This window comes from Artemia franciscana, chromosome 2 (genome assembly GCF_032884065.1).
Source record: "Artemia franciscana chromosome 2, ASM3288406v1, whole genome shotgun sequence".
Taxonomy (NCBI): Eukaryota; Metazoa; Arthropoda; class Branchiopoda; order Anostraca; family Artemiidae; genus Artemia; species Artemia franciscana.
In genome coordinates, this window is record NC_088864.1 from 58,572,440 (window position 1) to 58,587,768 (window position 15,329).

Consider the following 15,329-nt stretch of genomic DNA (forward strand, 5'->3'; position numbering starts at 1 on the left):
CATTACTTCTTAACGAAAAGTTCAGCCAAGACTGTGTAATAAAAGCTAATATTTCTTGTTAGCACACAGTTCTATAACATTTCTTCTTTCTAACACAGTCTTGGCTGAACGTTTCGTTAAGAAGTAATGATGCCAAAGCTATTTCAAAAAAAAGAATGTATTTTTAACCGAAAACTTTTATTGTAAGTGTTTTATTATTTATTATTTTCTTTGCTGAAGACGGCCCTTAGATATAGGGCCGAAATATTCAAACATAAAATATTCAAATAGTAAGAAATATTCAATAGAGCACGGATCATCCGTGCTCTGTGTGAATAGTAGGTGAGAATTAAGTAAATCCGCATGCTTATCTTTTACAACTTAACTACTGTTCACACAGACCACTGGATAGTGGAAAGGCGCAATGCAATGCATATTCCACACCGCATCGCCACAGTGGTGCAACCGCAGACTCTGTTCATATCAAAATATTCACTTGCTAGCTATTGTATTATTATCGTATATTCTAAATTTATCGGGATCTTCGCAGTTGGGCACTTTTTCTCTATCTGAGTCATTAAATTCACTGGGTTTTTCTAGTTTGCCCTGCATAATTATTTACGTAGAATATTGCATCTTCCTCATGACCGTGGCCTAGCTACAATTTACAATCCAGATCTACATAGCCTAGGCTTGGCTATTAGAGCTAAATTACCAAATCAACGGCTGCATATGTAAAAAATGTGTGGGAACACGGAAAGGTAAAACAAATATTTGCCATTCCTGTCAGTGGATTGTGAGCTCTAGTCATACTTTGGTGGTTGGCTTGCTGTTAAAACAGTCCATTATAGAGTTAACCACATCCTATCTGGCAAATTCGTCTTTCTCTAAATCTACTCCCTAGCCATCTGAATTAAATAATATATTTTATGCTTAGAATTACTTTTGCCATATGTTACTTAATTATGTTTAAAAGCTAAAATCAGTCTTTAAACGGTATGTATGTTCTTTTCTTCCATAAATCGCAAGCGTTTTAACTGCATGCATTTTATTTTTTCAACGCATGCACCCCGTTCCTCGGCAAACCCAATCGACTGCGGCTTTCCACATATCCATGCTCTTTGTTGAATGTATGTTTAAATTCATAGATGGTAGTTCAGACGTTTATTTGAATTTGAATTTAACGCCATTTAAAATGAGTTGCATAGTAGAACAAAATGAAATATCAGAAACAAATGACAGGTTAGTTAATGTGAACTAAGTATGAACTTACTGTTGTCTACAACTGAGGATTATGTTACCTTTTATTACAATTCTTGAAGTTCAAAATATTAGCTGGCCCAACCATCCACGGCAGGGCTAAGGCTAGCCTTAGTTGATTTAGGCCAAGGCCTATTATCCATTTTTTAATTTCATTCATCACAAAGTAATCATTTTAATTACAAATCTGGATGTTGTAATAAATCAATTTACAACCAAAATATCTTTAATCCCAGATTCTGAGGCACTGTAGCCTATTATGCCTCATTATCTGGGCAAAGGGAAGCAATATTTTCAATGCATTGCTCTTTAATAATTTCCTTTAGTAAAATTCAAGCTCAGCTACTTTTGGCTATCTTGGAAAAGGGTTATGTTATGAAAATTATCCCAAAGTGGTCTTAGCCTGCTTCCACAGGTAAACAACAGAGACTGCTTCTTGCAAGTCGCAAATACCCTTAAGCAGTTATGACAAGCCAAGAACAAAGAATGCCTCTTGGTCAATGTTCCTATTACCTGAACAATTGTTTAGGGTCATGAAACTATTGTTAATAGATGCATTTTGACTTTTGGAACATCTTTTCTCTCTTGCAAAACTATTGCAAACTCACTGTTATGGAGTTATTCTGGCCCAAATATCCTGTATTTACACATATAGAATTGCAATCATTTCTGTTTTTGTTGATCAGATATTTGAAATCGCGAAGCTGTAATAGTTTAGAAACAAGTTTAGGCTATGTATTTGCACATCAGGGGGGGGGGGTGGGGTTAAAGTGTAGCATATATTAAATATGTAAACTAACCATTGCTCTATTTAATATATGCTATGCTTTACCCCCCCCCCCTAATGTGCAAATATATAATAAATCCATAATGGTGAGTTTATGGTAATTTTGCAAGAGAAAAAAGATGTTCAAAAAGTCAAAATGCATCTATTAACAATAGTTTCATAACCCAAACTATTGTTCAGGTAATAGGAACATTGACCCACCTCTTTTGTGACATCACAAATCAGGTTTATTTTATGCCATATGCAAATGTAAGCAATGTCTGTAATTAGGCCTAGTTAAAGGGAATTATCCTACTATAAAATACAGTACAGTGTTTGGACTCACCTATAAACTCCTATATTTTAATGCACTCCTATAAAATGCCTATATTTTGGCTAAAATCCTGTTATTCTTATATTTTCGACTGAAGAGCACTAAGGACATTGCTCATGATTTGCAATTTTCTGTCTTTTGGTGTAGATTGATAATTAATTACAACTGTTGAGCTTTTTGAACTTAACTAATGCTTTGTGTTGGGCTTAGTAAGCTGCTTCTGCCTGGGCTATGCTGTTGTGTTGACTTAGTAGCCTATGTTTTGTTTTTTGTCATGTTGAGCCTGTCCAAAATGAGCGAAGATCAGTATATAGGCTAGCAGTCTCTGATTAATGAGACTGGAGTCCTTGCGACTTATGTGTTTCCTGGCTGAAAGCTGGCTGGCTGATGTGAATACGGCCCAGGTATCCAAATGGGCTATTCTAAGATAGTTGCTAATTGAGGGAAGTATAATAGACGTGCACTGGGTAGGCTATATGCTACATTCTGTGATCAATCTGTCCTTTATCTATCTGGTCTTTATCCCCTTCTAAAGAAAAATGATGTTAATCAGATTCAGACTTTTTATTTCAGATATTGTAAATTTTTACTTTATCTCCCCCCTTGGTATAGCAATGGTAAGATAATTTGTAAGTTTGATGTCCCTGATAGAAGTGCAAAGTTGGCCCTCCTGCATGGAAGGTTTTCAGAATCAGCTTTTTATCGTTTATCGCCTCATCATCCTTTGGTCGTCTGTTCGGTTAATCTCATTGTAGCATAGTGTTTTTATGGCACTTGGTATTAACCAAGTGACATATAGCAATTGCAAATTCTGTCTGTTGGTCCTGGTTTTGCTACTTTAGGCACTTCCAGGTAAGCTAGGACAATGAAATTTGGCAGGCGTATCAGGAACTGGACCAGATTAAATTAGAAATAGTCATTTTCCTGATTTGACCATCTGGGGGCGGGGGAGTGAGGGGCCTGCTAATTCAGAAAAAATAGAAAAATGAAGTATTTTTAACTTACAAATGGTTGATCAGATCTTAATGAAATTTGATGTTTGGAAGGATATCGTGTCTCAGAGCTGTCATTTTAAATCCCAACCGGATTTGGTGACATTGGGAGAGTTTGGAGGAGGGAACCTAAAATCTTGGAAAACACTTAGAGTGGAGGGATTAGGCTGAAACTTGGTGGGAAAAATAAGCACAAGTCCTAGTTACATGATTGACATAACCAGAACGGATCCGCTCTCTTTGGGGTAGTTGGGAGGGGGGTGATTCTGAAAAATTAGAAAAAATGAGGTATTTTTAACTTACGAATGGGTGATCAGATCTCAATGAAATTTGATCTTTAGAAGGATATCGTGCCTCAAAGCTCTTATTTTAAATTCCGACCGGATCTGGGGACATTGGGGGGAATTTGGGGTGACCTAAAATCATGGAAAACGCTTAGATTGGAGGGATCAGGATGAAACTTGGTAATTTATGTGACCAGGCATCCCACGCCATCTACCATAGATCTGATCCCGAGGACTTCCGAATCCTATATTTGGGCTATGGAACTCCTATAAAAATAGGACAGAGCCTATAATTTGAAACGAACCGACCTGTCCGAACCCTGCAGATAGGATTACACTTTAATATATGAGGTTAAGAGCTGAAATTGTGCAAGGTAAGCACTGATTTATGATTATAACAGTAATATAGGATGAAATGTGAGCAAAAACAAGCTGTAATGTGGAATAATCTGCATTTTAATAGAAGAGAGAGGAGTATATATTTTGCAGTTTGTATAATTGAATTGCCAATAAAGTGAACATACCACTCAATGACTTTTCTTATGTTCTTTACAAATATAATAATTGCTTCTATTGCAAATTCAAGTTTAAGCACATTTATCATTTTGTTGAAAAAAACAAATTACTCATACTTTAATTGAAAATTTGTCATTTTTAAGAGCTCAAAAAGTGCTTAAATTTGAATATGCAAATAGAAGCAATTATTATATTGGTAAAGAACACAAAAAGGCATAGACTGGTATGTTCACTAGTAGAAGTGGTAGAGTGGTAAGTCAATTTTATGAACTTTGAAATATTTGCCCTTTAAAATACCTTCCTGGGCCATACTTTAGTCTATATTTCCATCCCTGAAAGTTTCAGGTAAAATTCTATTTTGGCTACTTTTGGCTACCTTGGAAAGGGATTAGGTTAGGAAAATTGAAATTTTCAGGGATGGGCTTAAAGGCTAAAGTTTGTCCCAGGAAGGTATTTTAAAGTACCTATCCCCACTCCTTCTCTGACTAAAGGGTCTTGAAATTTGCCTTTATGACAGGTCTATACCTATTTTGACAAAACAACATTTTACCTTAATTTTCAGTTGTCATTTTCTTTTTCTTTACATGGGGATAAAGAGTGAAAGTCTGAAAAAAAGTTGGGATATAGGAGAGTGTGGACAGTGATTTTTAATAGCAGTCCAAACCCTAAAATACTTCTTTTCTAGATTTTCATCTTTTGGTCAAATTTGTTTCATCCCATGGCCTTTTAAGTTAAATGCCCTTATTTGTTGAAAAATCCTGTTCATGTGTCTCATACCCTTGACAATTCTGTTGATGTGTCTGTGACTTTAAAATAAATATTTTTGCATGTTTCTAACTTAAATAAATCTGATTCGGACTTGTCTTACTTTGGAAAACCCCTTTTTCCTATCCCTGACTTTTGAAAAATCCTGTATAGGTGTCTCAAACTTTTGAAAACCCTGTTGACACATCTGAACTTTTGAAAATAATTACATTTGCATGTTCTAACTTTTTGAAAAAAATCCACTTTGGATGTTTCTGAATTTAGAAAAATCCTAATCATCTTTCTCTGATTATAGAGAAATCCTGTTGATGTGTTCCTTAATTTTGAAAATCCCATTCACATGTCTCTGACTTTCAAAAAAATTCTGTTTGCATGTTTTTTTAACTTTGGAAAACAAAAATATAGTTCACAGTTTTTGGACTTTGAGAAAATCTCATTCACTTGTCTGTGACTCCAAAATCTTTTTCATGTCTAAGACTTTTGAATATTTCCCTGATGGGTCTCTAACTTAAAAAAATCTGTTGCATGATACTAAACTTTTGAAAGAAATCCGGTTTGCAATTTTTGAACTTTCAAAAAATTCCATTCACTTGCCTTTGACTTATAAAAAATGCCTATATGTGTAAGACTATTGGTTTTGGAAGAATCCTGTTCATCTGTTTCTGAATTTTAAAAGATCTCGTTCATGCGTGTCAAACTTTGAAATTTTTGTTAACTGCCTGGAACTTCTGAAAAAAAGATTTGTTTTACATGCTTCTAACTTTTTGAAAAAAATCTGGTTTGCACGTTTTTGACTTTGCACAAAGCCTGTTCACTTGTCTTTTACTTTTGGAAAATTTGTTTTGTACATTTCTGACTTTTAAAAAATCTTGTAGAATTTCAACTGCTATTAATATCAGTAAGCATGCTCCTCATTTACCTTAACCTTTTCAGTGGTTCACTCTTTATCCCATGTGAAGAAATTCCTATTTCCTCTAAATCCTTTTTTATGACTTCTTAAGGCTAATAATTGACTGTTTGAAGTCAAACAGTCATGGAAAAAATGAATTTGACAGGAAATTTGAAAATCTTGAAGAAAATCTTTTAACATTTTGACTACTATTAAAAATCAGTACACACGCAGCTCCTTTGCCTAAATTTTTCAAAGCTTCCTTCTTTATCCTCTGTGAAGAAATTCCAATTTCCTCAAAAAATTTTTCTAATGACTTCTTTGCAGTGCTTTGTTTTTAATTTAATATTAAGGCAAATAATTGGCTTTTAAATTCAAAAAGTCTAGGAACAAAGCATATTTGATAGGAAAGTAGAAAATCTAAAAAAAATTACTATCATTAATATCAGTAAGCATGCTCCTCATTTACCTTAACCTTTTCAGTGGTTCACTCTTTATCCCATGTGAAGAAATTCCTATTTCCTCTAAATCCTTTTTTATGACTTCTTAAGGCAAATAATTGACTGTTTGAAGTCAAACGGTCATGGAAAAAATGAATTTAACAGGAAATTTGAAAATCTTGAAGAAAATCTTTTAACATTTTGACTACTATTAAAAATCAGTACACACACAGCTCCTTTGCCTAAATTTTTCAAAGCTTCCTTCTTTATCCTCTGTGAAGAAATTCCAATTTCCTCAAAAAAATTTTCTAATGACTTCTTTGCAGTGCTTTGTTTTTAATTTAATATTAAGGCAAATAATTGGCTTTTAAGTTCAAAAAGTCTAGGAACAAAGCATATTTGATAGGAAAGTAGAAAATCAAAAAAAATTACTATCATTAAAAATCACTACGCATGCTCCTCTTTTACCCCAACCTTTTCAGAGCTTCACTTTTTTAACCACTATGGAGGAATTTCAATTTCCTCTGAATCCTTTCTTATGAATTCACTCCAACTCTTTGTTTTAACTCTATATTAAGGCAAATAATTTGTTGTTTTCATTAAATGGTCTTGAATGAAATAAATTTGAATATATATTTAAAAAAGTCGTTTTAGGGTTTTGACTACTATTTAAAATCTTTACGCTTGCTCCTCCTTTGCCCTAGGCTTTTCAGAGTTTCACCCTTTACTCCATGTGAAGAAATTCCAATTTCTTCTAAATCCTTTCTTATGACACAACCAGTGGCGGATCCAGGGTGGCGTGTCGCCCTTGAAATAGTGGTGGATTTGTGGTGAAGTGCGCTTGCTTTGGTTTGGGTTGGGACAAAATTTTATTTTTTTAATTGGTTTTTAATAGTTTAGTTTTTAATAACTTTTTAGTTATTAAGATTGTTTCTTTTTGCAAACAAGTGTGAAACAAGGTTGTATTTACTTTGTGCAGTTGCTATTATATTTTACTAATGATGCATACTGCCAAATATAATTTAATTAAGTTTAGGTTTATCAAGGGAATTTGTCTGTTTTACCACAAAAGGCAACTGGGAGACGAAAATCTTCATTTCGTAATAACAAGGAGGGGAAATATAAAATCCTAACTTGTTTGTGCTGTCAAATGATATTTGAGGATTGTGTTGTCACAACAGGGCTAAAAGCAAAATATTTAATTCTTTTTACTGTCAAAAATTTGTTTCCAAGCCTTGCTATGACACTGAGGCAAAGAAATTGATATCATTACTTTTCTGGCTGTCTGTTTTGGTTTTTGGGTTTGCTTTTTTTGTGAAGTAGAGTGTTTTTTGCAATATTCTTGTTTTTTAGGAGATTATAATAGATGTGAATGTATGAGAAGAGCAAAAATTATTAATTTAAGTTTTGGCTTTTTCTGAGTAAATCTTAGCCACTTTACTGCCTATAATTTTTTCATCTAGCTGGAATATATGGGTATCTGAATTCTCAGTTTGAATCAGTGGAATGGCATTGATTTTTTTCAAACATTTAAAAATAAAAAATGATAAAAAGGGGAAATTCACTCCACTTGAGTTAACCATGGAAACAGAATGTAACAGCAATATTAAGCTATTTCAGAATTTCTCACCTTCCCAATACCAACCAGTCACAAAATATAGTTATGTTTTTGTATATGGGTTGCATTACTTTGTTCATAAAATTGTCTAAACTGCTATATATATTGCTGAGGCTTTTTATACTTATTTTGCCACATGCCATCCAATCATGTATCCATGGTTAGTTGTTTATAAATCAAAATTTTACTGGACAATTCTCTTACTTAATGCTACATCTCAATCAAATTTTCATTTTTGTTGTCTACTGAAATAATGAGGTTTAAAAGTTTGGCTTGAATTTCTGGAAATCTCGAAATTAAAAGAAAAATCAATTAGAAATATCCACAGCTTGAAACCATGAGAATTTAAATCACCAAAATCTATGCTCATCAAATACATAGATAACGAACACATAATTATTTGTTTTAAGGATAATTTCAAATCATATACTTAGTTTGAAGCACATACCTACATGCATCTTTATTAGAGTTCCTATTTTTCTGGTGATTTTGGTCTTTATTCGAATATTTTAGGATGAATAGAAGAGGAAATACTAGCAAAGAGCTCTAAACTGACAGGATTCGCCATTATAAATGCTCACCAAAATATTGAGGCAGACATCGACCGTGTAATAAATAGATATGGTGGGAGTAGATTGTGAATTTTGTAATTTAAGCAAACTATATTGAACTTTAAAAAGCGGAAAGATACGCTACGTTTTTATGAAATTTTGAATTTTGAGTAGTAAATTTTTGAGATTTTGTCAATGTTGACACTTTTTATTAAAACCTATTTTTGAAAAGAAACAGTGATTAGTTAATGCTTTATTCCCTATGCTTAAAATCCTTGTTTTAAACGTCTTCTATGCATTTCTATCTCTTTGTTCTGTTTTTCTTGTTACATCCCTAAAAGAACTAGTATTTAATGTCCAATTTATCTTTTACAAATATACAAGTTGTGTCTTTATCCTAATTTCCCACTCTTCATTGCTATCATAGCTACTAATCGATGCCAGAAAGTTTGGGGGCATCCTAAATGGTTTGCCTTATACAAATTGTCACAAAGAGTGTATGACCCCAAAAGATAGTTCAAGATTTTTTTTTTTTTTTTTTTTTGACAATAAAAAGCTCAGCTCAATTGTTATAGTGGTCAGAAGTATAAAGACAAAAAATTATGCAGAAAATATTAAATATAATTTTTTTAATAGTTGGTGAACAGCTTTTTTATATTTTTTTACGGTGGGGTGGTTTTTATAACTTACTATTTTTTGTATCAATATTTTTAATTTCATTTGATTTATTGTTGAGGTTCCCTTTAAATTGCGGGTATTTTGTTTTTGTTCGCAAATTTATCGAAGCAACCTATTATGCCCCCCCCCCCTAAAGAAAATCCTGGATCCGCCCCTGGCTATGACAAAGGGAGCGTGTGCTTGTATTAGTGTAGACATTTTGAAAGTCTACTAAGACACTTGCTGTCTCTGGTTAAATTACTGAAAAAGAAAAGAGTAGTGGTTATGGCCGTGCTAGTATCCATGGGGATTTTGAGCAGGGTGTTGAAACTTCTGCCAGAAATGCCCATGCCGTTAATCTACGAAAGAAAATAATATTAGTAGCTATGGGGTCATCAGAAGCTATAATGATAACATTAATCTCACTTTTTATTTTTTATTTTTTTCTCTATCAAGGCTTGCAAGTGACCGCAAGATCACAGCAAGTTGTTTAATTGTTCAACTGAAATCTACCTGCCTATTATATGTCTACATTTATAACAATAACTTTCTGCCAAATTGGCATAAAAAGCCACTTTTATGTGGCTCGACCTTTTTACTATCTTGGAAAGGTCACGATTTGCTTATGACTAGACATCTACTTGTGTAGTTACTACAACCGTTGTGTCATTACCAGGGGAGACTTATGAATAAAGATAGCGCCCGCCGGGTTATTTGCGTTGTACTGTAAAGCTTAGTTCATACAATATAGAGATATTTTTAAGATGAAGGGGGAACTTAAACCTCCCATTCAAGCATTTACACCATTATAATCGATTGTCCATCTTAGAATTTGCACTTCTTTGTATTTGGCCCACCTTTGGTAACTCGTTTTTTTTTTGGACGAACCAGCAAAAAATGCCTCTTTTTTGGGAGATAATCTCTTTTGTTAATTAAAAAAGGTCATCCTTTGCTGACAATTATCAAAAACCTTTGGAATCACTGCAGTGTCCATGTCATAATTGGCTGATGATTTATGTATGAACCTAAAACTCAGTGTAGCCCCCACGTCATGCTTTACAATTGTTTTCAAGATGGGGGCCAACCTCCATCTTGACCTTCTGTTTAGGCTCCTACATGATGAACGATCAATTATAAGGACAGTAGTTTTGTCCCAGATAGTGTCAAATACTATTAAGCAGGTTTCTTTTTCACTCTGATATTCTCAACAAATCTTAAACCTTGATGCCTCCGAAAAATTTCTACTAATGGGACTGATTTAATTCGGGAAAGTCAAATCACCTTCTAGTCCTACTCAGGACATTTGCCATTTCCGAATCTCAACAAAGAATTAGTCCTTTTTTTATGCTGAAATAGAATTTCCTAAACTCGCCTCTGCATTTATTATAGCTAACTAAAAGAATTTTTCCCCTGTCCAAACAAAAACCTGGTAGCTAACAATTTTCCCAACAATTGTGTTTCTGCAGTTCAACTGAAAACTGTTAGCTAACATTGTTACCTACTGTTCAAACAAAAAGGTAAGCTGCTGAAAATGCAGTGTGGGGCGTGTCTGTAGTCCAACTGAAAACTGTTAGCTAACATTGTTACCTACTGTTCAAACAAAAAGATAAGCTGCAGAAAATGCAATGTGGGGCGTATCTGCAGTCCAACTGAAAACTGTTAGCTAACATTGTTACCTACTGTTCAAACAAAAAGGTAAGCTGCTGAAAATGCAGTGTGGGGAGTATCTGCAGTTCAACTGAAAACTGCTAGCTAACATTGTTACCTACTGTTCAAACAAAAAGATAAGCTGCAGAAAATGCAATGTGGGGCGTATCTGCAGTCCAACTGAAAACTGTTAGCTAACATTGTTACCTACTGTTCAAACAAAAAGGTAAGCTGCTGAAAATGCAGTGTGGGGAGTATCTGCAGTTCAACTGAAAACTGCTAGCTAACATTGTTACCTACTGTTCAAACAAAAAGATAAGCTGCAGAAATGCAATGTGGGGCGTATTTCACACCGTACTGCAGACTCTGTTCACATCAAAAGTTTTATTTCCTAGCTATCTCATTATGGTACTATATTCCAAATTTACACGGATCTTAGCTGTTGGTTGCTTTTTATGGCACTTGGTATTTATCAAGTGACATATAGCGATCGCAAATTCTGTTGGTCTCTCTGTCCCGATTTTGCTAGATTAGGCACTTCCACATAAGCTAGGACGATGAAATTTAGCAGGTGTATCAGGGACTAGACCAGATTAAATTAAAAATAATCATTTCCCCGATTCGACCATCCGGGGGGAGGGGAGTGGGGGACGGTTAAATCGGAAAAATTAGAAAAAATAGGTATTCTTAACTTACCAACCGGTGATCGGATCTTAATGAAATTTGAAATTTAGAAGTATATCGTGTCTTACTGATCTTATTTTAAATCCCGACCGGATCTGGTGACATTGGGGGAGTTTGAGGGGGAAACCTAAAATCTTGGAGAATGCTTAGAGCAGTGAGATCAGGATGAAACTTGGTGGGAAAAATAAGCATAAGCCCTAGATACGTGATTGACATTACTGGAACGGATCCGCTCTCTTTGGGGAAGTTGGGGGGAGTGGGTTAATTCTAAAAAATTAGAAAAAATTAGGTATGTTTAACTTTTCACCCACACGATGCATAAAGTAAATATGGCGAAGTAAGAATAAAATAAAGAAATCACAAAGAGAAGAACAAATACACACACAAAATCAACGAAAGAAATGGATAAGACAGTGGTGAGGGGATTAGTCCTGTGTTCCAATTTTACACGGATCTTCACTGTTGGTTCCTTTTTCTACATCTGAGTTACTAAATTCACTTTGTTTATTAACCAGTTTACCCTATGTTAGAGTAACATATTGTCATTTACCCGGCTGTTAGAGTAAAATTGTCAAATCAACAATTGCATTTGTCAAAAAAGGGTGGGAACACAGAATGGTAAAACAGATATCTCCCCCATTCCTTTCAGTGGATTGTGAGCTTTGGTCATACTTTTGTGGATAGCTTGCTGCTAAAACAGTCCAGTATACTGTTTACTATATTCTATCTGGCAAATTTGTCGTTCGCGACATCTCCTCCCAAGCCCTCTGAATTGAGCAGATTGTCATATGTTATTTGAAGAAATTTACAAGCTGAAATGAGCCTTTTAACTGCCTCCGTGCTATTTTCTTCCGCAATCTGCAAGCGTTCTAACCACGGGCGTTGGATTTTTACAACACATGCGTATTGTTTCAAATCGCAAGGATGAGCGGCAAGAGATGCATGCGTTCCTCCGCAAAACAGAGGAATGGAAAACGCATTCCGCCGAGGCTTTCCGCAGATGCTCTGCTATGTGTGAATATATGGTTAGAGCTTTAACAAATCGAACACATGTTGAAGAAAATATTGCTGTTAGCTAACAATTGTGTTTTTGCCTTCCAAACAAATACCTCTTAACTAAGATTGTTAGCAAACAGCTGGACGGCGAAGAATAATCCTTCGTTCCCACATGCTGCGGATTGCCGAAAATCGTTGTAATTTGCAGATTCCGCAAGTTTTTTTGCGACTTTGTGGGAAAACGCAAATCCGTAAGCGTTGAAATATTTCAAAACTTGTGGAAAACGCATGCGGATTATAAGACGGAAAGTAGAAAAATTAATAATTGGAGTTAGATATCCTCCCCCTCCCAAAAAAATCCCACCTGGAAAAAAAATATCTGTTTATTTTACAATAGCCAATGCTATATATTCTTCCGTAAAACGCAATCCACAGTTATTTTTCTCGGATATGTGCTCTCTGTGAATATATAGGGCTACCCTTTGTTCCCACATGCTACGGATTGCGGAAAAACGAAATGCGACAGCCGCATTCTTTTTTAGAGAAGATCACAAAAGTTTTTCCGTAAAAACGCATTTTGAATGCTGAAAAATCACATATGGAATAACTAAAGGCTAAACAAATTATTTTAGCTTGATCTATTGAATTATTAAACAAAATAAAACAAAAAAGACCATGTTATTCAACCATAATTGCTTGGTATCTCTTTTACTAACAATCTTTCGAGCTTACATCAGCGTAATGTTTGTGATATAAGTAAAAAGATCCAGATCGGCTACGCAAAGATTGTTGCAAACAGAGGGAAGTATAATAGACGTTCGCTGGCCAAACTTTATTCTACTTTCTGTGATCATTCTGTCCTTTATGCTTCAGGTCTTTTCCCCCTTCTTAATAATGGTAATTTAAAAAAAAAAAATCGGATAAATTATTTCAAATTTGCAAATTTCTTCTTTATCTTCCACCTTGGACAAAAAACCGGATTCTTATTAGAAAATTTTTCTGATAAAATTTTAAAGTTAGAGATTCTACACAGAAACTCTCCAGTACAGCTTCTACGCACCTATCCCCCCACCACCGTCTTATCCGTTTCTTTCGTTGATTTTGTGTGTGTATTTGTTTTTCTCTGTGTGATTTCTTTATATTTATTCTTACTCCGCCATATTTACTTTATGTGTCGTTTGGGTGAAAAATAAAATAAATATAGAATTAAATAAAAAACAAGTTTTTTCCAACTGAAAATTAGGAGCAACATTAGATTTTTCGGAAATTTACCACAAAGGGGCAATCTAATAGCTTCATCGCAGATTATCTATTTGGTTTCATAATAATCTGTGGATTTAGATGGTAATATTGCACCATAGAGTGTTAAAACGTTTTCCTTCTTAATAAGGAAAAATATTCCCTTGGATTGTTTCTCTTTTTTGGGCCATAAAAATGTCCATCAAAATTTGATGTTTAGTTGTAATTTCTAACAACTGGTGGAATATACCAACTGGACAGTCTGGACTATCCAAGAAAATACCAAAGCTTGTTAAAGACTGTTTGTTGTGAAATTCTTAGTGAGTTTTCAGAAAATTGAAGGACATCAATAGAATTGTATTTGTATTATATGAAGAAATAAAGTAATGCTTATTATTATTATTGTTGTAAATATTTTGGCATGAACTTGCAAATTACATAAACATTTTCATCAGAAAGTATTTGCTATGACCCATTAGGCTAACCCTCACAATTCATTTCATTATCTTTCCAGTTGTGGGTTACATGCAAGTTTGGTATAAAAACTTATCAATATCAATAAAAGTATGTGAAAAAAGGAAGTGACTAAATTTAATTTAGTTGTGAGTCTGGATTCATGCTGACCACGTTATTTCCCTTTTAGAAAATATTGATAAAACTATTACCTTAAAATTACCTTAAATCGGACTTGCTAGTGATCCGGATGAATTCAGTGTACGCCAGTTAGTGATGATGGGGTTGAAGGGCATCTGCCGAATATCAATGAGTGAGCTATGGTTTTGTTGCCCCAGTCCTTGACTAGATTTGGTGTGAAACTATTGATTGTTGTAGATCCCACCGGCGTCTCACTTAGGCATTTCCACGGACTTATATTTTGATTGTAGAAGAAATTATTTCTTTTTCTTGTCTTGGCATGCTTGCAGAACAGCTTTACTGAATAACCTCTGGTACTTGACAATCGGGCAGGTTCAAACATATTGTTGTCAGGCTGGAGCGACTTATAGGTCATTATCATATCGCCTCTGTTTTGATGGTATGTCAGAGTTGGTGGCTTCAAGCTCTGCAGTTGACATCCATACTCTTTATCCTTGAGACCCTCTATGCATTTAGTCTCCTGTCTCTGAACTCAGCTGAAATCAGCCTGCCTCCATGTTATTTTCTTCTGCAATCTGTAAGCGTTCGTAAGAAAATTGTTGGAGAATTTATTTCTGTTAGCTAACAATTGTGTTTTCGCCGTCCAAACGAATACCTGTTAGCTAAGATTGTTAGCAAACAGCTGGACGATGGAGAAATCCCTTAATAATTTGTTCCCACATACTGCGGATTGCGGAAAATCGTTGCAATTCGCAGATTCAACAAAGATTTTTTTTGTAACTTTGTGGAATAATGAAAATCCGCATGCTTTCAAATATTTCAAAACTTGCAGAAAACGCATGCGGATTATTAAGGTGGAAACTAAAAAAATTAATGATTGCAATTGGATTTCAAGAATTGCTATTCAACAAAAGCCTATGAAACTAGTCTATTGTTTACATATAGCATTGGCTATTGGGAAGTATATGAATATTTTTTTCGGGCGGTTGATGAGGGAGAATTTTCAAATGGAGATAATTTTTCGTAGGGGAAATTAATTTTCCATGGAGGGGGAGCTGAATTTTCCAGAATTATTTATTAAACGATCAGAAATTAAATAAAAAAAAGTTTTTTAAATG

The 15,329-nt window shown here is 34.5% G+C and overlaps 1 protein-coding gene across 1 annotated transcript in view; it reads left to right on the top strand.

Annotated features, from left to right (window-relative positions):
* Positions 1–1,153: 1,153 nt before the first annotated feature.
* LOC136043845 (protein regulator of cytokinesis 1-like) overlaps positions 1,154–15,329 on the top strand; it is a 78,146-nt gene continuing 63,970 nt past the window's right edge. Inside the window, exon 1 of the mRNA XM_065728786.1 lies at positions 1,154–1,221. Within this exon, the coding sequence (XP_065584858.1) occupies positions 1,175–1,221 (47 nt within the window). The 5' untranslated portion in view covers positions 1,154–1,174. The remainder of the gene's footprint in view (positions 1,222–15,329) is intronic.